The 26,607-nt window shown below is 39.1% G+C and overlaps 2 protein-coding genes across 9 annotated transcripts in view; one reads left to right on the forward strand and one right to left on the reverse strand.

Moving 5' to 3' along the window:
- Positions 1-540: 540 nt before the first annotated feature.
- On the reverse strand, positions 541-19,356 carry LOC108269822 (MAPK/MAK/MRK overlapping kinase). Of its 5 annotated transcripts, none has more exons than XM_017475888.3 (12): positions 18,898-19,356; positions 18,134-18,248; positions 16,725-16,814; positions 16,552-16,622; positions 15,718-15,796; positions 15,513-15,561; positions 15,222-15,400; positions 15,015-15,116; positions 14,623-14,796; positions 3,357-3,477; positions 2,814-3,005; positions 541-1,132 (listed from the first exon to the last, which is right to left on the reverse strand). In XM_017475888.3, exons 1-12 carry the CDS (start codon positions 18,971-18,973, stop codon positions 1,055-1,057), a joined length of 1,326 nt encoding a protein of 441 aa, XP_017331377.1. In that variant the 5' UTR covers positions 18,974-19,356; the 3' UTR covers positions 541-1,054. The 5 variants fall into 5 exon arrangements, with proteins under 5 accessions (XP_017331377.1, XP_017331376.1, XP_017331378.1 ...); XM_017475887.3 differs by having other exon boundaries at positions 2,814-3,008; XM_017475889.3 differs by lacking the exon at positions 18,898-19,356 and adding an exon at positions 18,468-18,851 and having other exon boundaries at positions 2,814-3,008.
- Positions 19,357-19,471: 115 nt separating this feature from the next.
- Positions 19,472-26,607, forward strand: part of LOC108269820 (ribosome quality control complex subunit NEMF) — a 39,448-nt gene continuing 32,312 nt past the window's right edge. Inside the window, exons 1-5 of one of the 4 annotated variants that reach the window (XM_047157536.2) lie at positions 19,472-19,631; positions 20,073-20,141; positions 20,366-20,468; positions 20,568-20,693; positions 26,034-26,182. In XM_047157536.2, coding sequence (XP_047013492.1) covers positions 19,573-19,631; positions 20,073-20,141; positions 20,366-20,468; positions 20,568-20,693; positions 26,034-26,182 — 506 coding nt within the window. In that variant the 5' untranslated portion in view covers positions 19,472-19,572. Of the gene's footprint in view, positions 19,632-20,072; positions 20,142-20,365; positions 20,469-20,567; positions 20,694-21,708; positions 21,825-23,001; positions 23,153-26,033; positions 26,183-26,607 lie in introns of those variants that run through there. The other 3 variants (XM_017475878.3, XM_017475881.3, XM_017475880.3) reach the window with 3 other exon arrangements.

Below are 26,607 nucleotides of genomic sequence, written 5' to 3' on the forward strand. Positions count from 1 at the left end.
AATCAGCTCTTAATCTGATTTTGCAGATATACAGAGGCAAACAACTACAAATGAAAGAGCTATGAGCTGTTATCTGAGGTAGATATAAAATATTAAATATCTCAAGGAGCTTATGTTAGAGTGTCAAACATGAATGCATACACACACACACACGTGACTGGTGTGCACAACACATTCCTGTAATCCCATATACAAATGCTGGAAATATAAACTGGTGCTGTCTGAAACTGCTCCCTCACTCACTGCTCTAAACATAACTTGTGTAACTGTTGGCTGTTTGACCCCCCCCCAAAAGGGGTTGTTTTATATAAGCTGTAACTCTAAAATTAGTACATGAGGACACACTAATTTAATAACAAAAGACACTTTAGGACTATCTTTTTCACCGTTGTTGGCTTTAATGTCACTGAATCGTCCTCGCCTTCCTTCAACAAATCCATTCACAAGGATTGGCTCTGGCTCATAATCACCAGGGGTTTACCTAGCAACCTAAAACCACAAGAAGTTGATTTTCTGTATTAAATACACGACTAACAGTGCTTTTAGCAGTCACTGAACAACATCTTTTATTCACATTTATATACAAAGCTGGCAGCTCTGATATCCATCCTGAGAAGTAGATAATGGGTGAAATAAACCATTATGTATTGTGGAAGTTGTGGTACACACACTACTGCTTACAAAGCAGTGTTCAGTGCATTTATAGTGAACTGCCCTATGAATCTAATTTTCCCACTGACAATTTGGTCAACACTAAAATGGCCCCAAGTGCACTTATGGAGAATAAATTCAGACACAGCACAGGCCTTACAAAGCCAGGTGTACAGGGTGATTCTGGACTAAGTTTTGTACTTCGAGCAACTTTTATGTCCTTATGCACTTTTGAGTAATACATATGAACAAACATGCTTCAATGGAAGTCTTGGCCATATGATAGGAGTCGCTTGATGGAATGTGCCTAACCAGAGAATAACACTCTTTACTTCTCCAGTTTAATGCTCATACATTTTTGAACATTGTTTAGTTGCACAGCTGCACATTCTTGGGCAGGACTTCAGTAGCCTCCACCTTTTCTCTCCAGAGGAGGCATGTAGTAGCTCTTTAAAGTTGAGCGGTGTGGCTCTTCCCTGGGCTGTAAACATGTCAGGAAACAAAGATAATAACACAACCTTAAGGAGGAAGAAGGGACCATTTACTAACCAGTACCCATGATAATTATATACATATACAGTATCTCACAAAAGTGAGTATACCCCTAAGTGAAAATGTCCAGATTGGGCCCAATTAGCCATTTTCCCTCCCTGGTGTCATGTGACTTGTTAGTGTTACAAGGTCTCAGATGTGAATGGGGATCAGGTGTGTTAAATTTGGTGTCATCGCTCTCACACTCCCTCATACTGGTCCCTGGAAGTATCAACATGGCACCTCATGGCAAAGAACTCTCTGAGGATCTGAAAAAAAGAATTGTTGCTCTACATAAAGATGGCCCAGGTTATAAGAAGATTGCCAAGACCCTGACACTGAGCTGCAGCACAGTGGCCAAGACCATACAGCGGTTTAACAGGACAGGTTCCATTCAGAACAGGCCTTGCCATGGTCGACCAAAGAAGTCAAGTGCCCGTGCTCTGCGTCATATCCAGAGGTTGTCTTTGGGAAATAGACGTATGAGTGCTGCCAGCATTGCTGCAGAGGTTGAAGGGGTGGGGGGTCAGCCTGTCAGTGCTCAGACCATACGCTGCACACTGCATCAAATTGGTCTGCATGGCTTTTGTCCCAGAAGAAAGCCTCTTCTAAAGATGATGCACAAGAAAGCCTGCAAACAGTTTCCTGAAGACAAGCAGACTAAGGACATGGATTACTGGAACCATGTTCTGTGGTCTGAGGAGACCAAGATAAACTTATTTGGTTCACATGGTGTCAAGCGTGTGTGGCGGCAACCAGGTGGGGAGTACAAAGACAAGTGTGTCTTGCCTACAGTCAAGCATGGTGGTGGGAGTGTCATGGTCTGGGGCTGCATGAGTGCTGCCGGCACTGGGGAGCTACAGCTCATTGAGGGAACAATGAATGCCAACATGTACTGTGACATACTGAAGCAGAGCATGATCCCCCTTCAGAGACTGGGCCACAGGGCAGTATTCCAGCATGATAATGACCCCAAACACACCTCCAAGACTACCACTGCCTTGCTAAAGAAGCTGAGGGTGACACAACACACTAAACATTAATGTCTAAACCGTTGGCAACAAAAGTGAGTACACCCCTAAGTGAAAATGTCCAAATTGGGCCCAAAGTGTCAACATTTTGTGTGGCCACCATTATTTTCCAGCACTGCCTTAACCCTCTTGGGCATGGAGTTCACCAGAGCTTCATAGGTTGCCGATGGAGTCCTCTTCCACTCCTCCATGACGACATCACGGAGTTGGTGGATGTTAGAGACCAGACCTAAACCCTATTGAGCATCTGTGGGGCATCCTCAAACGTAAGGTGGAGGAGCACAAGGTCTCTAACAGTGGTGGAAAAGAATGGTGGCCACAAAAAATATTTACCCTTTGGGCCCAATTTGGACATTTTCACTTAGGGGTGTACTCACTTTTGTTGCCAGCGGTTTAGACATTAATGTCTGTGTGAGTTATTTTGAGGGGACAGCAAATTTACACTGTTACACAAGCTGTACACTCACTACTTTACATTGTAGCAAAGTGTCATTTCTTCAGTGTTGTCACAGGAAAAGATATAATGAAATATTTACAAAAATGTGAGGGGTGTACTCACTTTTGTGAGATACTGTATAGATTAATGTTCTCCATATTTACCTTCATTGAGCGTGAATGGCACTTTTTAGAGGTGATGGCTGGCAGCAACCCCTGGTGTGGTATTTCCAAAGCAGGCAGACTGGACACAGGGTAGGGCACTTTAGGAGTGGGCGCTGCCATGTTCAGCTTTGGGAGCTCCACAGGATAACGAGGCAAAACATATCTGCTGAGTGGCTCGGCTACATGCTTCAGCTGCTGCAGAAAAATTATGGTACACAAAAACATTGCTAAATTCAAAGAAAATGCATTTTGCACAGCATCTTATGTTTTCATTGTTGTTTGTAATATAAGGCATTAACCAAAATTGGCTCTTTTTACAAATTATACAAATGATACAAAACAAAATTGATATAAAAGTCCTTATTAGCAAAGCATTTCTGATGGAAAAAATTACATAAATGCAAAATTTGATCCAGAAATTTACTACGAGGTAAAGCTACTAGTTTCAAATAAAAAGAAACATTGATTACAGCTACATTTAGGTTCAAGTTCTGGATGAGGTTTCCAGTAACTGTTGTAGTGAAAGCATATAAGCCGACGTACCTGGCGTCTCCCCTGCCGAGTATTACGCCAGAACTGCTCTACTGATCCTGGAGTCATGCTATTGCTATCCTCCATAACCCCAATAGTCCTGTGAAGCCCTAGAGCTCTCCTTTCTGACAGTCTGTAGGGATAAAATCAATCAAAATGGGTCTTATGTTACATATGGTCAAATCTGATTGTAAAACAAATTTCACATTTGCATAAATTTGATTACTGCTGTGGCGGCATGGTCCAGCAAAGGCTATGGATAGAGAGAGGAGGTGGGTTAAACTAGCAGGTAATGCCTGTCCAACCTGTGTGTTAAAAACTGGCAACCTACTTATGTACGTGTGTTTTCACTGAGTAGATGCTGTGAGCGACTGAGGGCTCTTCGAGCATGTGGCAGCTGCATGGGGATGCAGCTCTCTTTCCTCCTCCAGTTCTATCTCCCCGGGACTGAGGCACCAGGACCTGAAACTGGCACCCTTGGATCTGGTTTTCTCCCCACTTTTCCTCCCATCCCTCACTTTACTCTCTAATGTCCTCCCTTCTCCACACAGGGGGAACCTCCGGCAGGGAACTTGACAGGGTTTCTGGTGCTGCGGGGAAGTGTGGTTGTATGTCTACAGGTTTGCTAAACCTCAAAAAAAAAAAGTTGTCCCACAAGCCTCCATCTGTGTGCTCTTTGAATGTTTCAATGTGTACAGGCTCAAGCCCCATTGTGTCATAGACATAATTATGGAAAATTGGGAGGAAGGATCTTCTAACAGCAAAAATGAAATTCAGTATCTTCTGGACCTAAGAACAAAACTTAATCCCTTAATCCACGTGACTTTAATATAATGCTTTTATTGTCATTGCACAGGCAACAACATTTTAATGGACTAATAAGCATATGAATGACCTGGCAGAAGACATGGCTCAGCTGAAATCAATGACTCTGGAACTGAAATCCTCAGGGATCAATAAAGTTCTCTCTCTCGCCTGCTATCTAACTGTCTATCACCACGCTCCTAGCAGTGTGACACCTAGGCCAGGACAGAAGCGACTCTCCACCAACCTTTTTCATTTTGCTTGATGTGTGTACAGTGATGCTTAAAAGTTTGTGAACTCTTAGAATTTTCTATACATCTGCATAAATATGACATAAAACATCATCAGATTTTCACACATGGTCATTTAATTATTTAGGAAAATGATCCAGTATTACATATCTGTGAATGGAAAAAATATGTGAACCTTTGCTCTCAGTATCTGGTGTGACCCCCTTGTGCAGCAATAACTGCAACCAAACGTCTCCGGTAGCTGTTGAGCAGTCCTTTACATCAGCTTGAAGTAATTTTAGCCCGCTTCTCAGTACAGAGCAACTTTAGCTCTGGGATGTTGGTGGGTTTCCAAACATGAACTGCTTGCTTCAGGTCCTTCTACAACATTTCTAATAATTTAGGCCATTCCAAAACATTAACTTTATTCTTCTTTAACCATTCTTTGGTAGAATGATTTGTGTGCTTAAGGTCCTTGTCTTGCTGCATGCCCCTTTCTCTTGAGATCCAGTTCATGGACAGATGTCCTGACATATAGATGTCCTGATATAATTCAGAATTCATTGTTCCATCAATGATGGCAATTCATCATGGCACAGATGCAGCAAAATAGGCCCAAACCATAATACTACTACCACCATGTTTCATAGATGGGATAAGGTTCTTATGCTGGAATACAGTATTTTCCTTTTTCCAAACATAACATGTTCTATTTAGGTCTTATCTGGCCACAAAACATTTTTCTAATAGCTTTCTGGCTTGTCCATGTGATTGCTGCTCATCTGCAGTTTGCTGACAATGTTCTTTTTGGAGAGCAGTGGTTTTCTCCTTGTAACCCTGCCATGCCCACCATTGTTGTTCAGTGCTTGCTTAGAAGTTACCCTGGGTTCCTGTGTGACCTCCTGCACTATTACACATCTTGCACTTGGAGTGATCTTTCTGTGTTTGGTTTATGCCAGATGTAACTGGACTCTGTCTTACAAATAGTTCCACTTTTGACTCATCAGTCCACAGAACCTTCTCCCAAAAGTTTTGAGGATCATCAAGGTGTGTTTGGGAAAAATTCAGATGAGCCTTAATGTTTTTCTGGGTTAGCAGTGGTTTTTACCTCGCCACTCTTCCATGGATGTCATGTTTGCTCCGTGTCTTTCTGATAGCGGAGTCATGAACAGTGACCTTTATTGATGCAAGAAAGGCTTGTAGTTCCTTTGATGAGGTTCTTATCTCTTTAGTGACTGCCTGGATGAGCAGTTGCTGTGCTTTTGGAGGAATTTTGGAAGGTCTGCCACTTCTGGGAAGGTTCACCACTGTGAGTTTTTCCATTTGAGGATAATGGCTCTCACTGTGGTCCTTTGGAGTCCCAGAGTCTTTGAAATCGCTTTGTAACCCTTCCCAGACTGATGTATTACAGTCACTTTCTTCTTCATCATTTCTGGAACTTCTTTCAATTTTGGCATAGCATGTTACTGAGCAAAACCCTTTAAACCAACCTCATAGTGTAGAAAAAGTTCTATTTAAGTGTTGATTTGATTGAATGGGATTTGCTGTAATCAGGCCTGGTGGCGCCTAGTCCAGCTAAACCACATTATAAATGCAGTTTCATAGATTTGGGGAATTAGTAACTAAAGGGGCAAATACATTTTCACACAGGCCCAGTTGGTATTGGACAACGTTTTTGCTTCAATAAATAACTATCATTTAAAAGCTGTATTTTGTGTTTACTCAGGTTGCCTTTATTTTATCTTCAATTGTTTCAGAAATTAAAATAAAACCTAGTATGATATACACACAAAGACAGAAGAAATTAGGCAATTACTTATTCACAGCAGTGTATATAGGAAATTATTTAAAGCACCCCTGTAAATCAACCCTGCAAAATCTGTCCTGTGTGCCAGGGTCGCTCTTTAGACCTGCCACCAGAGAGTCCCTGGACCATTGAGTGCATGTTACAGAACCATAAATCCAGCATGGCTAAATGGACCATACACATGGCAGTTCCTGTCTTCACTGTCCTGCTTTTTAATATAGTGAATTCCCATTAGTTATAGACAGCAATAGATGGAAATGCATTTAAACTGTATTTTGAAAAAGTCAGCAATGAGGTAATCAGCTGATCATACACCATGACTATCTGTGAAACCATGATACTGTAACAACCCTACCTATGAAAGGCAGGGACTAGCAACAGGACAGTACCCTGACAAATTTGGATGACTGGCACCTATGTTCCCCTACAAATGAGCAAACCGTTCATACTACTTGCACAAATAACGGCACTTAGTCTCACAACGAACTCAAAATAAAGCTGTCAAACACCGAAACAGGCCATGCAACTCATCAGCGTGAAGTTAGATCTACTTCAAAAATGATATCCTATCTTTGGGAAACGTAGGTCATCAGCATTTTATAGTAATGGAGTCAGTAAGGGACCATCTAAAAAGTGCATGACCTGGGCAACTGTATAAGATTCTACTAAGTTTATAGTCGTCTACTTCACAGGATATCTAACTTATTGCAGTGTTAGGATACAGTATGGATAAAGAATTTTTTTATAGCATATATATTATTATTGATATACCTTTTTATTACACATATAAACTTATTGTGCCATATAAAAATCTTAGACAGTTGCCCAGGTCATGCACTTTTTAGAAGGTCCCTTACTGACTGGGTGCGTTTTACAAATCTGAGGGCACGGATTACAAAACTGATGGTACGGTTTACACATGGCTGTATTTTTTTTCTTACCTGATACTAGGGGGGCTCTGCTTTTGTGACAATGTCCATTGTTAAAAGTATTTTAAAATGGACTTCTGGCTGAGCATGTGAGTGAGAAGACATGCGTGGTGTGAGCTCCCGGGCATTTTATCTTTTTAATTGTGCTTTTCAGGCAACCTGAATCTTTTCTAAGACATTTGGTGTGTTCTTTTTCAATTACTCGGTCTATAATTATAACCAGAAAGGACTTATGGCTTCTGAAAGACTACAGAATTACGGAGACTACGGAGTTTTCTATGAGCGGAGGATGAACTTTAAACGTTAATATCGCAGTTGATCATGTTCATTTAATCGTGGGCAGGCAAAACCGTAATCGCTATCAATATTCGATTAGCGCTACTTCGGATAGACCTCGGTGATGAGACGCTTCAATTCGACTGCCGCAAAAAGCACAACCATGGTTTAATGAATGGTATCCTTCATCTTAAGCTGTCTACATGACAGTTAACCAATTTATTAATACCTGTAATGTGACTGTAAAGCTACGCGGATGTGGGCAACCATATCAGTTTCCATGTAAATCTACAGGTTGCCTGAGATACATGGTAATTGTGGTACCTTTTATGCTCGGGATTGACATCACACAACAAGAATAGGTGTGGTTTACAAGTATTGGATGTTCCAGTGTTGTAGGATTCTGCCTCCATTGTTTGGGAATGGAGAGAAGTTAACTGATGTTCAGAGTAGGGTGGGGGAGGATGGGGTGGGAGGCGGGGAGGGATGCTGTGTTGTTGGTGGTTTGGTTTTTTTTCTTCTCTTTTCTTTCCTATTGATATCAACCTCACTGTACTTCATTCTGTATTAACCTAAATTGATGGGAAATAACCAAAGCTTGATCAGATTCCTAAGTTGGAATGTGAAAGGTCTGAATGGTCCCATTAAAAGATCCAAGGTTTTGACACGTTTAAAACTACAAAAACCTGATGTTGCATTTCTTCAGGAAACCCATTTCAGTCTCAGGGATCAACAAAGACTCCAAGCTCGCTGGACTCCAATTTTGATTACAGGTCCAGGGGAGTTTCTATTCTGAGAAGTAAGACTGTGCCCTTTTCTTTTGATAAAGTTATTTCTGATGTAAATGGTAGATATGTGATTGTGGAAGGGAAGTAGTTTTGGTGAATGTATATGTATATATAATTTTGATAGTGCTCCTTTTGCTCAGAATTTGTTGTCAAAAATTTCTGCTTTGAACACACATCTCTTTATATTTGGAGGAGATTTAAACTGTGTTACTGACCCAGTTTTGGACAAATCTAGTGCTGTTACAAAGGCTCCCTCTGCAATGGCAAAGGTATTCTCTGAGTTTATGGTTCAGAATGGTTACATTGATCCGTGGAGGTATTTTAACCCACAGTGAGAAAATAGTCGTTTTTTCTCACATACATAAATCTTTTTCTCGTATTGATTACTTTTTTATTAATAACTCTCTAATTTCTCTGATTTTAAACTCTGAATATCTACCAATTGTTATTTCAGACCACGCTCCTTTAAGTCTTGACATTCTTCTACCTTCGAATTGCGCCTTTTGCCCACCATGGAGGCTTAATTCTCTACTTTTATCCGATTCAGCATTTTGCAAGTATATTTCTACTTCAATAGATGATTTTCTTCTTACTAATCAAACTGATTCAATCTCTTACTCTTTACTTTGGGAAACTCTAAAGGCCTTCTTAAGGGGACAGATAATCTCTTGTTCTGCTCATGCCAATAAGAAATGTAAGGATAAGAAAAAAAGAGATATCTGATCATATTCGAGCTATTGACAGCAGGCGGAGTTCAATTTGTTATCGACAGGTGAGGCGGAGAGGCTTTTGTTACATACGCGTGGCAATTATTATGAATATGGAGATAAAGTCGGTCGGTTGTTGGCTCACCAACTGCGTAGCCGAGCGGCTTCGCACTTTATTACTCAAATTATGCAGTCCAGTGGTGCATTAACCTCGGATCCTGTAGAAATTACTTAAACATTTAAAAGTTTTTACTCGTCTTTATGCACTGCTGGAGCTCCTGACAATTCAGGTAACATGGACTATTTTCTTAGAAATATTGATTTTCCCAAAGTTGATCCTCTATTGGTATCTGAACTTGACAGCCACATCACCATAGATGAGATCATTAACTCAATCAATTCAATGCAATCTAAGAAATCACATGGCCCGGACGGGTTTCTTTCCCAATTTTATAAGAAATTTCATGTTGTATTGGCCCCATTACTTCTGGCTGTATTCAAGGAATCCTTAGAACTAGGTATGCTGCCACAAACATTGAGACAAGCATCTGTAACTCTATTGCTTAAAGATGGGAAGGACCCAACATTATGTAATTCGTACAGACCTATTAGCCTCCTCAATGTTGAGGTCAAGATTTTAGCCAAACTTTTGGCCTCTCGTTTAGAGGGGGTTCTCCCTAGCATTATTTCAGAGGAGTAAACCGGGTTTATAAAAGGACGGCATTCCGTTTATAATATTCATACTCTTCTTAGTATTTTATATTCAAAACAAAACAGCAACTCCTCTGAAGAGGTCATTTCTTTGGATGCCGAAAAGGCGTTTGAAAGGATAGAATGGGAATATACTTTTATGCTGCTAAAGAGTTTCGGCTTTGGGGATGGACTGATATCATGGATCCGTTTATTATATGTGGAACCGCAAGCTTCCATATATAACAACGATGCAAAATCGGACTATTTTACTTTGTCACGGGGTACGCGCCAGGCATGTCCTCTGTCTCCCTTACTTTTTGCCATAGCAATTGAGCCTCTCTCGATAACGCTTAGAATTCTTCCTGTATTTCAGGGTATCCGCAAGGGAATTGAACATAAACTAGCCCTATATGCTGACGACTTACCTCTTTATGTTACAGATCCAATTGAATCTGTTCCAGGGATAATATGCATATTAAATGACTTTGGGAAATTTTCCGGGTATGAACTTAACCTACAAAAGAGTGAATGCTTACCCATGAACCAATCTGGCCAAAAAATAAAACCGACTGAAATACCTTTTCACTTGAAGGATTCAAAATTATAATATCTCTGAGTTAATGTCCTATTCTACATTAATGGCGGCGGATTTTACACCCTTAATTTCATACATGAAGTCAGACTTTCAATGATGGGCAGCTCTACCATTATCCCCTCTTGGTAGAATAAACACGGTAAAAATGAACATTCTTCAAAATTCCTCTACCTTTTTCAGTCCATTCCTTTGTTTTTACCCAAATCTTTCTTCAAGAATTTAGACCAATTAATCTCCTCTTTTATATGGGCAGGAAAAACTCCCAGGGTTTCCAAATTTTCACTTCAAAAGAGTCGACTCAGTGGTGGCCTCTCATTGCCCAATTTCATGTATTATTATTGGGCGGCTAATATTCAGAAACTCGTGCTCTGGGTGCAGGCCCCCTCTCTTCCATGGTGCCACTTAGAAGCAAAGTCTTTTATTTCAACTTCCCTCCCTGCTATGGTGTTCTCCTCCCTTCCTATACCCCTTTCACACTACACGGATAATCCAATCGTATGTACCTCTCTAAAACTTTCAGTTTCGCTGTCATTTTAAATCTATATCGGCCTCAACTGTCACCATGGCCTATAGGTGGGCTGGATGCCCAATCCCTACCATGCAGTGTCTCTTCCTCCTGTGAATTAATTTGAGAAATGCTACTCCAGGTCTAGTCTGTGCTGCTGCTACTTGGGCATGACAGTGCACTTTCTCCAGCATGTCTCCATGTATGTCATCTCGGAACTCTTTCCCATGTAGTCATAAAGTGTGTCTGTTCCTCATGACATTGTGAAATGTGAATGTTATAAATGTAACTGTGGTTCTATGAACCTGGGATAAGTGCCAGAGTTCCTGATCATTCATAAGTACTGAACCAGCCCACCTTTAAGGTTCCAGGGAAAGATGGCTTTGTGACTTCAGCTAAACCTGATTGAGTTATAATATAAATAAATCTTTCTATCAATAGAGTACAAGTAGAAGCCATATTTGTCACATATATATTCTAGCACAATGAAATTCTTTTTTCGCATATCCCAGCTTGTTAGGAAGCTGGAGTCAAAGCCATAATACAGTGCCCCTGAGGCAGAGAGGGTCAAGGACCTTGCCCAAGGGTCCAACCATGGCCATTTCTAGGCATAGATGAACTATGAGTTCTCCTCGGGCACCCCAACGCCACCGCCCGACTCACCCACCCAAAAGAAAGAGAGTGAGTACCAGGGGTATAACTTGGCCTGGGCATTAGGGGCTGTAGCCCTGAAGATTTTTTTTTTTTAGCCCCAAAAAATTCTCCATTTGGAGCAGTTTGTCACACAAGTAAAAGAAGACTGCAATGTTGTAGTTTGTATCTTCAGTGAATGAAGAGTTATTTTATTTTCAGTGAGCAGAAGCAAGACCAATCAGAAAGGGTTTATTTAAAGGTTTTTAAAATATGTGGAAATACTTGTGTCTTATTGGCTGACAGGTCTCAATTCTGCCAAACGCTAGCTCACACAGTCAGTGAGTGTGAGGGGAAAAATAGATGTATGCCGATTTTTTCTTCTTCTTCTTTTTTTAAACCAGTAAAGGGTTTGAAACTCCTCTCATGCTGAGATAAAAAATGTTCAGCAACCTTGGACACAAGCACCTCTAACAAGAATTCACTAAAATTATTTACCTTATAACCTAATGAATACTTTTTATAGACTCACTATCTTAACACCTGCCATACACGATATGGCTAAAAGTTTGTGGACCTGACCATCACACCCATATGTGGGCCTTCCACAAAACTGTTGCCACAAAGTTGAAAGCACACAACAGCCTAGCAAATCTTTGTATACTATAGCATTAAGATTTCTTTCACTGGCAGAGCCCAAACCCATTCCAGCATGAGAATGCCACTGTGCACAAAGTGAGCTACATAAAGACATTGTTGTGCCAAGGTTGGTGTGGAATTTGACTGGCCTGCATAGAACCCTGATGTCAATTCCACAGAACACCATTGTTCACTAACCGGAATACCGACTATGTGGTAGACCTCCTCCCCCAATACCTGACCTCATGAATACTCTTGTGGTTGAATGGGCAAATCCCCACAGCCATGCTACAAAATCTAATGGAAAGTCTACCCAGAAGAGTGGAGGTTATTACAACACCAAATGGGGACTAAATATGGAATGGGATGTTCAACAAGTGCACATGGGTGCACTTTTGGCCATAGTGTATTAAGGTATGTTTCACATAAAATAAATGTATATGAGAGTAAATTGGAATGTGCCAGTGGGTGTTTCCACACAGCTGAAGCTAATTAATCAACTGTATTCAAATCACTGCTTGTTTTGATGGCATACAAGTTTAATGATTCTGATGGTGATTCATTCATATCATTCTGTACTCTCAATTTCTGTGATTTCTGTGCAATGAAGCTTGATGAATAACAGGTATAAGATGCATCTTTCTGCATGACTTTAATTAATTACCACTGTATGAGTAAATTTAGCTGGATAAAGTTTAATGGTCCATAAAAGTCTTGACTGAACAGTTTTTGAGTGAAATAGTTTTGATAATATAGTTGAGTGTCACAAGCTGGAACTAGATAGGTAAAGTTCGTCATAACAAACTTGGCTTAATGTTGGCTTGAGAAGTGTGAGAGATAGATAGAGTGCAATCGTTATAGAGTTGATTAGATAAGTGGATCTAATGTAATCTGTAGAGTTGGACAGACAGACAGATTAACATATCTGTTAATCTGTCTGTCTGTCCAATTCTACAGATTACATTAGATCCACTTATCTAATCAACTCTATAAGGATTGCACTCTATCTATCGATTGAGACAGAAAGATAGATAGTAGCCATAACGCAATTCTCCTCACTGAGCCGAGCATTTTGAAACGCCACATGTATGTTGTGGTAGTTTTTGTAATTCCACTTTATTAATAGACAGATCACAAACACGGCTAATTTTATTCTTTACACGCAGCGGTTAGCGTAGCATTAGCTTGCTTGCTAGCGAACACAGCTAATTTTAGTCTTCACAATCCGCGGTTAGTATAGCATTAGCTCACTTACTAGCAAACACAGCTAATTAGATAGATAGATAGATGGATAGATAGATAGAGTGCCAATAGTTGTAGAGTTAGATAAACAGATAGATAGAGTGCCAATAGTTGTATAGTTGGATGGATAGATAGATGGATGGATAGATAGAGTTCCAATAGTTGTAGAGTTGGATGGATGGATGGATGGATGGATATGTAGATAGATAAAGTTAGATAGAGTGCCAATAGTTGTAGAGTTGAATGGATAGATAGATAGTTGGATAGATAGATAGAAAACCAATAGTTGTAGAGTTGGATGGATAGATAGATAGTTGGATAGATAGATAGATAGAGTGGCAATAGTTGTAGAGTTGGATAGATAGAGTGCCAACAGTTGTAGAGTTGGATAGATAGAATACCAATAGTTGTAGAGTTGGATGGATAGATAGATGGATAGACAGATGGATAGATAGATAGGTAGAATATGCAGAGTTGGATGGATAGATAGATAGTTGGATTGATAGATGGGTAGATAGACAGAGAGTGCTAATAGTTGTAGAGTTGGATAGATAGATAGTTGGATAGATACATTATCTCACAAAAGTGAGTACACCCCTCACATTTTTGTAAATATTTGATTATATCTCTTCATGTGACAACACTGAAGAAATGACACTTTGCTACAATGTAATGTAGTGAATGTACAGCTTGTACACAAATTTACTGTCCCCTCAAAATATCTCAACACAGCCATTACAGTCTAAACCGCTGGCAACAAAAGTGAGTACACCCCTAAGTGTACTCACTTTTGTGAGATACTGTAGATAGAGTGCCAATAGTTGTAGAGTTGGCTAGATAGATAGTTGGATAGATAAGAGAGTTGGATGGATAGATAGATAGATAGATAGATAGATAGATAGATAGATAGATAGATAGAATTCTTGGACATTCTGAGCCAGGCTCTGAACATTCCGTCAACGTAAGCGAATGGGAGTTTTTGGGATTTTTCATCTGCGTTTTTAGGAAAATCGTAAGTCCGATCACTTTGAAAAGATATATAGCAACATGAGTCAGAGCAGTCTGAAGATCTGACCCGAGTTTGGTGGTTGTAGCTTTAAAGCTCTAGTACTATTTAGAGTCAAATTTTAGTCTCAAAAGAAACGGAAGAATAATAAGTTAAAATAGCATTTCATTGAACTTTCTCAAGCCAACATAATAATATTCTGTATTGGCAAACATACATTGACTGGTGTGGAGGGTCAAGGTTTTTTTGGGATTCATGTTTCTTGTACTGACAGTAATGTTCTAATAGCTACATTACCAGTCTTACAAAGATTTAAGACATGTTTTAGAGTTTAATAATGGCTTTCTTGCTATTACTTTTTTAAATTATTTTTATACCATTCTGCCTCTAGTTGCGTTTTAGTGTGCATGTGCCAGGTGCTTCTCACCGTAGCTCTCTGAAACAGGTGTGCTGCAGTGCTGTACGTGGACTTATACGTTCATCTGGATCATAAGCCAGCATCTGATAGAGCAAAGAGAGGCTAGGAGCTGAACAGCGAGGGATCAGCTGAGAAAGCCCACAACCTTTCCGAGGTAAGAAATTGAAAGGCATCACTCGAGACCTTAAGTAAAAGGAGACATGGACCAAAAAATCTAAACAAATTTTTGAAGGGAATTGTATTTTGTTAAAATGTTAACAGAATATATATATATATATATATATATATATATATATATATATATATATATATATATATATATATATATATATATATATATATATATATATATATATATATACTGCACTGGAGAGATTGTCAGAGTGCCAGTGCAAACTCACTGTTTGAACTTTTGGAGAACCGTGCAGTCTGGTGTGCCCAAAACATCATGTATCTTGGACACCTGATCCACCTCATTAGTCCCTGGAAACAGAGGCTTCAAGCTAAAAGACAATGAGATAAATTAATGTATTAGAAACCAAAAAATGAATGACAATGACTTTAGAATACTGGATGTATTGAATGTATAAATAACATAGCAAAGCAACCTGAGAATTTCAAAGAACACGCAGCCTGCACTCCATATGTCCATTTTGAGTGAGTAGTAGCCATCTGTAAGCAGACACTCGGGAGCTCTGTACCACCGTGTAGAGATGTATTCTGTGTGAGGAGGCTTGCAATACACACTCCTAGAGGAGCCAAAGTCTGCCAGTTTCAGGAGGTCATGCTATTCAGAAAATTAAGTAAGTTATGAGTAAGTTTACTAATGGAAATTTGTTTGCATATTCAAAAAAGAATTGGTTTAACTTACATTTTTTGACTCCTATGGTTCAACTTACTTTAATTAAAATATTCTCTGGTTTCACATCTCTGTGGAAAATCCCATTGCTTAAAAAATAGGAAAATATATACATAAATATAAAAAAAAGTCAACCCGTGTTTTTAATTTTTTTTTTTTTTACATTTAAAATAAAATTAAAAAACTGGAAGAAAACAAATTAACCATTACTTGACGTGTAAATGAAAAGCAATGATAGAACCTACCTGTGCATATGATCCAGAGCTTTACAAAGCTGATACATGTAGTTTTTTACTTTGCTTTCAGATAAAGGATACTGTCTGCCTACAGTTGCATAAAGTTAAAACACAATCACTACATGCAAGGACTATAACATACATACATACATACATACATACACAAAATCACCATACATACATACACTATATGGCCAAAAAGTATAGTGACTGCCTGACCATGACCCCCAAACTTTTGTCACAAGTTGGAGGCACATCATGGGCTTATACTGCAGCATGATGATTTCGGTACACTGGACCTAATGGGCCTAGTTCAAACCTGTTCCAGCATGACTATGCCCCTGAGCACAAAGCCAGCTCTATAAAGGGATGGTTTTCCAAGGCTGATTCGGAAGAACTAGAGAATGAATTTGAACACCAACTGACGACCAGGCCTTCCTGCCCAACATGCCCAACCTCACTAATGCTCTTGTGGCAGAATGAGCAAATCCTCACAGAAACATTCCAAAATCCAGTGGAAAGCCTTGCCAGAAGAGTGGAAGCTGTTATAAGGTGGGGCCAACTCCATATTAGTGCCATGCCTTTAGAACTGTATGTTCAACAAGCACATATGGGTGTCATGAGCAGCTGTCCATATACATTTGACCATATACTACAGCTTATTATATTACTTTTGAGTTACAATATTTTAAACTGAAGTATGAAAGTAAAATTAAATTGGAGAAACAGCTTTAACCCCAAACCCAATGGTCTGGTTAGACCTAGGTAATGAGGGAAAGCTTTAAACAAACCAGCTCCTGATTATGTACTTATTCTTGTTAAAATTAATATTATTTGAAATACCTCTAATCAACTCGTAGACATTCATCTCCATAAGTTCACATATCAAAGACAAGGTCCTTGTGTCTTGGTCACTGAAAAGAACATAATTGGGCTGAAATCAGTCCTACAGGAAAATAATCTGGAGAGGATTACTGATATTAATTCATTTTCTTTCTAAATGTTTGTGTACTTACAATATTACTTCATGAAGCTGCAGTATATTAGGATGCAAACTCAGTCTCTTCATTGCTTGGACCTCACGGAGGTTGTGTGCCTGTTCCAGGCTGGGTAAAGAGGTTAGCTGAGCCAAATGCTTAATTGCAAATGTCAAGACACCATTTAAACATGAATTATTCAAAATGTTCAGCTAGTACAAACTGCTTATTTCACATGAAAAGACAGAAGAGCAGCTGTAGGAGATCTAGTCAGACAGACTGACAAGTCTCAAAATAAGGTTAACCCTAATGGAGGAAGCCTTGAATGATTCAGGGAGTCAAAAGCACAAAGACAGGGGCCCTGGCACAGGTCCTAAGGGTATTGGAGTGAGGTGGGCTGCTCAGGACTTGAGTGCTGCATTCGACTTAACTCAGAAGTGGGAAACTGGAGTTCATAATTATTTTTATTTTCGATCTCCCTGCATTCAAACTACAAAATTGGGTAAAACATACCCAAACATCGACCATGAAGACTCAATTGCCAGATGAAACTGAATACTTTTGAATTAGCTGAATAATCATGTTGGGACTGATTTTTGGCCAAATTGGATTTGTATTTTATTTAAGAATCGAATACATTTATAAATTTTATGCTGTGAATGCGTGTAATGTTGATTGACATGACACAAAGCCTTGTTTGATATTGAATTGGGGGGCAGGAAAAATCAGATGGATACAACAATTGCACCTTTATGCCTCCAGATAGGTACAGACAGGTTACAAATTAAAGCAAAAACAGGTGGCGGGATTATGCGGGGGTGTGGGTGAAGTATCGGGTGGTTAGGGTAACCTGGCCTGGGTGAAGATGTTTTCTTTAACTCCGAATAATTCTCCACTTGGAGCGGTTTGTCAGTGTGGTTTGAGGGCATGGTTTGGGTCCACTTGTCCCCTTGGAGGACATGTCTATCCTGTGTACCCAATGTAGGCTCACTGAATGGTTTGATGAGTATGAAAATAATGTGAATCATATATTATGGCCTTAACAGTCACCAGATCTCAAGTGAGAGATCTGAGAGATTTAAACAGAGCTCTATACCACCATCATCAAAAATAAACCTGAGGGACTAGCTTTTGGAAGCATGATATTCATCCCTCTAGTACTGTTCCAGTGACTTGTATAATCTATGCCAAGGGGCACTTATGCTTATCTGGCAGCTTGTGAGGGCCCACCACCTTACTAAGACGCGTTGTGTTTGTTTCTTTTCATTCGTAGATCCATAACGGGTTAAACGGATAAGCACGTGCCGCAGTGACCTCACCCTGCCTAGGTCGTCACCAAGGCGACCATAAAGCTAAAAGGGGGATAAGGAAGTGCGAGCCTCTTCCTTTGTTTTAAAGCATCCAGCTGTTAAAATGTGAAAAAGAAGCAACTTAAAATCTACGCATACCTGTTAATGCTCTGCTTCATTGTTTTGCACGCATAGTGTTTCCCGTCCTTGAGGTTTTGCACTCTCGTCACTTCGGAAAACGTGCCTTCTCCGATCTTCTTTATTATCTTGTAATCTACAGTGCACAGAAATAAAATTGTGATTCATTTCAAACATGACACATGATCTATTTTTATGCGTATACTGTTTTGACTATAGTGCATTTGTCTATAATAATTAGCCACCTACGTTAGCTATCTAGAGAATAATTCATAACGGACTACAGAGCTAACCTTGGCATGTTGCTAACTAAACGCGTTATTTTTCATAATGTTTTCAAGGTTTTCTAACTTACTGTCCATGTTTCAGTACGAGCCCAGGCTGTACGGACAGAGCACGAAATGATTTTTGATTGTACGCATCGCTGCTACGACTGTATTTTACCCGCGAAGTTATCAGATGCTTATAAAAAAACATTCTCGCGTTGCTGTTTAATCCGAGTCCCTGGCAGCATATTTGCATCGCTTCCTGACCGTCGCCATATTAGTTCGCTGGCTACAGTAACCCTGGTAACCGCGCGCCTGAACTCTGACCCGTGCGCTGAGCCAAACGATTAACTTAGTAAACAATACATTACGCAACTACATAAGCGTATTTTCTTCTATATTTTGCGTAGTTGTGAAATGCTTTACACAAGCGTATTTTCTCCTATATCAGATAATGCTGTATCGAGAGATCCATTTGTGACATTTGTAGAAAATGTCAGGGCTAGGAAGGAAACGTACCCTGTTTGGCAAGATGATTTGTAAGCGCAAGATCAGCTTCCGAACACAGCTTCCTGTCGTTGTCCGTTTGATGCATTGCAAACGTGATCAGACGTTTTATTTTTCCTTGCAACTAACCAACTAATTTTCATTCCAATGATATAACCATGTCAAATGTCACGTGTATTTAAATTCCAGTTTCAATCCCAACGCTTGATGATAATCCCGACGTTTTGGTGGCATTAGTATTCTGATAACATATCTAACATTTAATAGCTAACCAATAATTAACTCATTTCGTGCCTTTCACTATTTTGTATCTACATTTAAGATTCTAATAAAATAGCTGAAACATAAGCATAAAAAGTCGGCCGAAAATAAACTATGCCACTTGGGATATTAATTGTTCGATTTTAATATCTCTCTCTCTCTCTCTCTCTCTCTCTCTCTCTCTCTCTCTCTCTCTCTCTCTCAGTATTTATGAATGATCTCCTTCTCCGGACATCTCCAACAGGCTTAAATTTTTTATTTATTTTAAATATATTTGTCTATTTCTTTTTGATTTTTTTTATAAACACATGCGCTGGGAAAGCAATCAGGCTTCCGTAGAACGTAGCGCATGCGCACTGCTCGTTTATTCGGACGTGTTGTGCTCAGTATAGCAAAACACTGTAGTTTGTGTACCTCGATAACACGATGAAAGGCAGATTCAATACAGTGGATATTAGGGCAGTGATTGCCGAGCTCAATGCCAAGTAAGGAATAAAATGCACCCAATACGCACCAAGTAAGCTAGCTAGCTGTTAGCATGGATACTGCTAAGTTAACCAATAGTCAGAATATGGTTACACATCGAGAATCAAATGATCCCTCCGAAACTCTGCAAAGTAGTAATATGTTGAAGTACCTGACTTTTTAGCTCAAATATTTGAGATCTCGTTTCAGCCTGTGTAAAAAAAAAAAAACCCCGAGCTGTCCTCAATTGGTTAGGTGTTTTAAAAAGAGTTCTAGCAGAGAGTATGCATGTAGCCTATGTATCACACTTGAATACCACATGTCTAACTGTTGAACATGTAGTGTTAGGTCTGTCATAGTGGTTTCTACTCCTTGTGTAGGTTGATCTAGGTCTACTAAGAACTAGTGGCCTGTATTTTTTGTTACGTTTGGTCTAAAATGTATCTTTCATGTTACTGCAGCTATGTGGGGATGCGAGTGTACAATGTCTACGACATTGACAGCAAGACCTACCTCATTCGACTACAGAAGTAAGGGACCACGGTGTCAAAACACTTTTCATGACTATATTGCTTCATGCAATTTGTATGAATCAATGCACAAGTTATAATGCATATATATTCAGCAATATTAGAGATTAACCACGTCTATAGAACCATGTAACTAGCATCTACAGGAATATGAAGGCTGCTCTAGGCAACTGCAAAAATTATTGTGGCATTTTGTTTCCTTGAGATGATTTTTTCCCCCCCAGGCCGGACAGCAAAGCCGTCTTGTTGATCGAGTCTGGCATACGGATTCACTCCACAGACTTTGAGTGGCCCAAAAATCTCATGCCCTCTGGTTTTGCTATGAAAGTATGTTGAATCCTAGTCTGTATGTTCTCCTTGACTCATTTGTGAGGGTAATTTAATGTGTTATGTTTGCTAAATGATTTCTTTACAATGTTGCTTAAGTGCAGAAAACACCTGAAGTCCAGGAGACTGGTACATATAAAACAACTTGGTGTGGACAGGATTGTGGACTTTCAGTTTGGCTCTGAAGAGGCTGCATACCACCTTATAGTTGAGTTGTATGACAGGGTAAGAGATTTTGAGATGATTTCTAGAGATTATGGTTGTCACGATACCATAAACATATCTTACAATACCATGCCAGCTGAAGTATAACGATACCATGCAATATTGTGTTAATTCATAATTCAAATCGTCAAAATAAACAAATTTACAGAAATACATAGATATAAATTAAAACAGATAATCCAAATTTAGGTAAAGTTAAAGAATTTAGGTTATATTAATTGTCACTAACCTTTGTGTATTCTGCAAAAGCAGTGGAATATGTCGCAGTGGAATAATGTCACACATACATTACTCATGGTACTACCGTATTGACTATGCTACCGTTTAAAAAAATAAAAAAAAATAAATAATAAAGTGGCATGGGTGGTATTTTGTAGATTTAGTATCGCGATACTACTGTAGTACTGGTATGCCATGCAACCCTGCTAGAAATGACACAATACCATTTTTTCTTTTACCAATATTAATAATGAAACCTTTTGAATCAGTTGATATTAGTACCCAGCTAATAATTTATTCTTTAAAAACTACTAAGCTTTAAAAATATTGCATATCTAAAAACACGACACACAAAACCACAACTTTAAAAAAATAAAAAAATCTGTTAAAAGCTTTCATAGAAAAATCAGTTACATTGTAAAGATGATAAAGTATAAATATAAGGAAATCTTAATAATAAAAAATACAATTGAGTGTCTTTATATATTAACAATATATAATATATACACCGAATGGGTGTGTGATTGTGTATGCGATTGTGCCCTGCGATGGACTGGCACCCTGTCCAGGGTGTACCCCGCCTTGTGCCCGATGCTCCCTGTGATAGGCTCTATCCTGCTGAAATATGCCTCTTTCATTAAGCAATACTATTGCCATGAAGGTGTGTACTTGGTCTACAACAATGTTTAGGTAGGTGCTACGTATCAAAGTAATGTCCACATGAATACTAGGACCCAAGGTTTCCCGGCATCACACTTCCTCTGCCATTGTCCATCCTGGTGCTATCTCTTCCCAGGTAAGCGATGCACATGGACCCGGTCGTCCACATGATGTAAAAGAAAATGGGATTCATCAGACCAGGCCACCTTCTTCCATTGTTCAATGGTCCAGTTCGATGCTGACGTGCCCATTGTAGGTGTTTTTGCCGGTATACAGCAGTCAACTCTAATGATTTCTCTCTCTTTGGTTATCATTATCATAACACTATTCTGTGTTGAGATACTTTCTACAGCAGTACTCTAATGGCCACTGCCCTGCAATTTTTAAAGTCTTCCTTAACAATGGCATTCCTGATATAACTGACCAACTTATCGAAAGTCTTGAAGCCCTGACTGAAGTTGCGCTTGTCAAAACACTGGTTTCAAAAATATCAGCACTCTTACTGTTAGTATTTTGTCATGGCTGCCCTGGAGAGAGTAATAGCATTCCTGTAATGTCTAACAAGGTGGAGACACTTATAGAGGGATCTTGGTCCACTCCTCCATGCAGAACTTAATAGTTTCCTTTATATTCTTGGTCTGTGCATGTAGACTTTCCTCTTGAGTTCACACCACAGCTTTTCAGTAGAATTCAAATTCTGAGACTGAGCTAGTCATTGCAAATCACTGAAGTTGTGTTTCTTTAACAATTTTTTGCTAAAGTATGGCTCATTATCTTGTGGAATATTGCCAAATCTTAACCCCCTGGGAGAGGCAACCAGGTTTTGGACTAAAATATCATGATACTTAACAGAATTCATGATCACATCACTCTTTACAGGAGTAGTTCCTAACCACCAGCCACACAACAGCCCCGAAACTGTTGTGTGGCTTGAAATATTAATCCTTGTGTAATGAATCTAGAATATGTGAAAGTTACACTTTTTGAATTATATATATATATATATATATATATATATATATATATATATATATATATATATATATATATATATATATATATATAAAATGTGCTTGGGGGGGGGGGGGGGTAAATATTGAATGTATCGACATTTTGAATGAGATTTTCACCAGATATCAGTGTTAACTCAAGATATACACACACACAAAGCAATCCAAACATTAAAGTCCATAAATGATGTTATGTGTAATAAAGAGGAATGACACCGGGAAAAAAAGTATTGAACACGCTAACTGAAATTTATTTAATACTTACTGGAGAAGCCTTTGTTTGTAATGACAGCTTCAAGACACTTCCTGTTTGAAGAAATTAATTGGCCGCAATATTCAGGTGCGATTTTGGCCCATTTTTCTAAACATATTGTCTTTAAATCTTGTTCAATTGGATTCAAGTCAGGTGATTGACTGGGCCATTCTAACACCTTTTTTTTTCTTTCTTTGAAACCAATTGAGAGTTTCCTTTGCTGTATGCGTTGGATCGTTGTCCCGCTGGAAGGTCCACCCATGTCTCATCTTCCCCATCCTGCTGGATGGCAGCAAATTCTTCTCAATAATCTCCCGGTAAAGGACTTCATTCATTGTTCCTTAAATTATATGAAGTCTGCCAGTACCATGTGATGAAAAACAGCCCCACACCATGGTGCTTCCACACTCCAAACACAACAACACACTGTTGGTATAGTGTTTTTAGGGTGATGTGCAGTGCCATTTCTTATCCAAACATGGTGTGTAGTATGACAGCCAAAAAGTTCAATTTTGCTCTTGTCTGACCAGACTGCACTCTCCCAGTATTGCATAGGCTTGTCCAAATGAGTTGTAGAAAACTTTAAACAAGCTTCGACATGCCTTTTCTTTAGTAATGGAGTCTTGCGGGTGAGTGTGAGCAGTGCAGTGCTTTGCCTATTGTTTTCTCTGTGACGATGGCACTTGCTGCCTCCAAGTGTTTCTGGAGCTCTTTCCGAGTGGTCCTTGGCTCTTGGGCTACTCTTCTGACTATTCTTCTGACTCCCTGGTCAGAAATCCTCTGAGGAGCAACTGTGCGTGGCCGGTTGATGACTGAGTGATGTTGCTTCCACTTGCGGATAATGGGCCCCAGTCATGCTTACTGGAGGATTCAGAAGTTTTGAAATACGTCTCTATCCGATTCCATCAGTATGTTTTGCAGCAGTAAGGTTCAGATAGTCTTGAGAGAGCTCTATTCTTTTAGCCATCATGAGATGTTTCTTGTGTGACACCATGGTAACGAAAAGCCTTTTTATAGACAATCAATTTACTAACTCAGCTGATATTAATCTGCACAGATAGGGGGTGTAATTACTTATGGTTTTCAGCTGGTTCCTTGCCTTACCTTGCCTTGGAGAACGGCTTTTTCTTAGCGTGTTCAATACTTTTTTCCCGTGTCATTCCACTTTATTACACACAACTTTATTTATGGACTTTAATGTTGTGAATTCTTTATATTTCTGGATTTCTTGAGTAATACTAATGTCTAGTTAAAATTTCATGTGAATAACCTCATTGGAAATATATCGTTCAATACTTATTTCCCGCACTGTATACGCAAACATGTATCAAAAAGTACACTCATGTAGAAATACCTCCACTTTCTGCTCTTAGGGACAATGGCCGCCTGGAGTTTTACGTGGCTGGAAACGGGGAGGATTACCTCGACTAGGGATGCTAGGGATGCACCGAAATGAAAATTCTTGGCCGAAGCTGAATATAATGAAAAACTTGGCTGAGGGCCAAATACAGAACATGTTTTTCGTGTTTTTTCCATTTATTTTGCCATTTTTTTCATCATTGCATAACTTAGATAGTCAAAATGTGCTTTTTTACTATTTTGTCTTGCTTTTCAAAGAAAATAATCAATTACAAAAACTACAATTTCAAAATATTTATTTAACACTGAACATTTTTTTAATTCCAGCAGGCATAGGCTACCAACAAGGTACAATTTAACTTTAAATAAATAAATAAATTAGTAAAATAAAAATATTTTTATGTGGTCATCTTTGAGCCCATTTTGAATAGCCTATGTTAGGCCTATAACTGACTGCTGAAAGAATGTAACACTCTGTAGCCTACAACAAAAAAGTGCATTAAAAAGTGCATTGACAAGAGTGCAAAAAATGGTTCTATTCGGTTCTATACGGCTGATTATATTCGGGATATATACCGCTCCCGTCCCTGTACACCTCGCGGAGTATTATAGTAGATATAGTATAGTTAGATACATTGTTATTGTTATGTTCCTTGACAGATTTAGTTAGTTTAAACTATAGATTAGTTCATTTAGTCCCCGCTGGTTTTTTTGCTCCCAGTCCATAGTACTAGTTCATGTTTTTTGTTTTGTGTTTTGACCCTGTTTTCTGTGACCGCGACTTTGATTCCTGCTTTGCCCCGTTTATGCCTGTTTGCTGATCACCCGACCCTTTGCCTGTCTTGACTACGTTTTTTGGATTACGATTTGGATTTGTCTGCCTGAACTTAAATAAATACGTCTTTACCTGCTTTCGTACTCTACTCCCTTACGTATCGCGACGTGACAGAATACTCCGGAACAGAAACAAAACAATCGCATGTGTCCATAGTAAACAATGTCACAGTTGTCAACATCCGAAGAGCATGCGCTTGCTGAGCACTCGTGCACATAGCTCATGCATGCGCGCCCCCCCCTCATCTCTCCGAGCGTGCTGCCGGAAGTGGAGGTCGTGACATTCGCGCCTCTTACTCGGGTTGCTAGGCTATTTTCGGCCGAATAATTTCGGATGCCGAACATTTGGTGCATCCCTATTAACAACACATCAAAAAATGTTGACATGTTCAATACTTATTTCCCCCACTGTCTATATAATGGCACCCTTATTGAAAATGTTTCCAAAATATTTTCAAACAAATTGTTATGAAACACAAATTTTTCATTTGCGCTCTGTGTCCAGAAGCTTTTGTACCTTTAACCATGACCTATTTTCCTTCTTGGAATTTTTTTTTTAACCCTTTAGAATTTCTGCATAAATATGACCTAAAACATCATCAGATTTTCACAACAATCCTAACGTAGACGAGAAGAAGCTAATTAAACAAATGAGCTAAAAATATTATACTTGATCATTTATTTATTGAGCAAAATTATCCAATGTTATGTATCTGTGAGTGGCAAAAGTATGTGTACTTCTAAGATTAGCAGTAAATTTTAAGGTGAAATTCGAGTCAGGTGATCAATGGGATGAAAATCAGGTGTGCACCCTGTTTTATTTAAAGAACATGGATCTATCAAAGTCTGATTTCACAACAATTTGTGGAAGTGTATCTTGGCATGAACAAAGGCGATTTCTGAGGACCTCAGAAAAAGAGTTGTTGATGCTTAATCAAGCTGTATGTCTTTACAGAAAAAGGTTCTATTAAGGTCTTATTTAAATTGTTTGCTTTGCATTTGCAGGGGAACATAATCCTGACAGATCATGAGTATACCATACTGAACCTGCTTCGCTTTCGTACTGCTGAGGCAGAGGATGTGAAAATTGCAGTGAGAGAAAGATACCCGATTGAGAATGCAAGGCCTCCTGAACCCCTTATCAGCCTGGAGAGGTGAGATATATCATTCTTTCTTAACCAAACAGAGCTGGCAAGACTTTGAGATGACCTTTAACAGATCTTTGCACCATGTTACTAGGGCTGCGACTAACGATTATTTTGATAATTGATTAATCGATTAGTTGGATTAAAAGGCCAATTTTTATTTTATAAACATGTTATTTCACATTCTGTCTAACGTTGTCCTTCAAACATTGTGCAAATTGAAGGCTGTGAAAAAGGTATTAAACGTATCTATGTGGGCCATGCTATGCATTGTGCACAGGATTTGAAAAAAATATTAACGTTATATTTTGAAAAAAAGGACAACTGATTGTCCACAAGCTTTAAAGCAGAAGTTAACAAAAGCAAACTAAGTGTTAATTGGTAAGAGGTTTTATGTTCTGCAGTAACACACACATTCACTCATCTGAACACAG

The sequence above is a fragment of the Ictalurus punctatus genome, chromosome 9 (assembly GCF_001660625.3).
Source record: "Ictalurus punctatus breed USDA103 chromosome 9, Coco_2.0, whole genome shotgun sequence".
Classification (NCBI taxonomy): domain Eukaryota; kingdom Metazoa; phylum Chordata; class Actinopteri; order Siluriformes; family Ictaluridae; genus Ictalurus; species Ictalurus punctatus.

Coding starts and splice junctions, on each gene's coding strand:
- LOC108269822 (XM_017475887.3), bottom strand. CDS start 18,973: ATGCATCAAACGGACAACGACAGGAAGCTGTGTTCGGAAGCTGATCTT. Junction 14,797..15,014: donor GTTCTCCAAAAGTTCAAACA/GTGAGTTTGCAC, acceptor CTTTTACTTAAG/GTCTCGAGTGATGCCTTTCA. Junction 3,009..3,356: donor CTCGGCAGGGGAGACGCCAG/GTACGTCGGCTT, acceptor ATTTTTCTGCAG/CAGCTGAAGCATGTAGCCGA.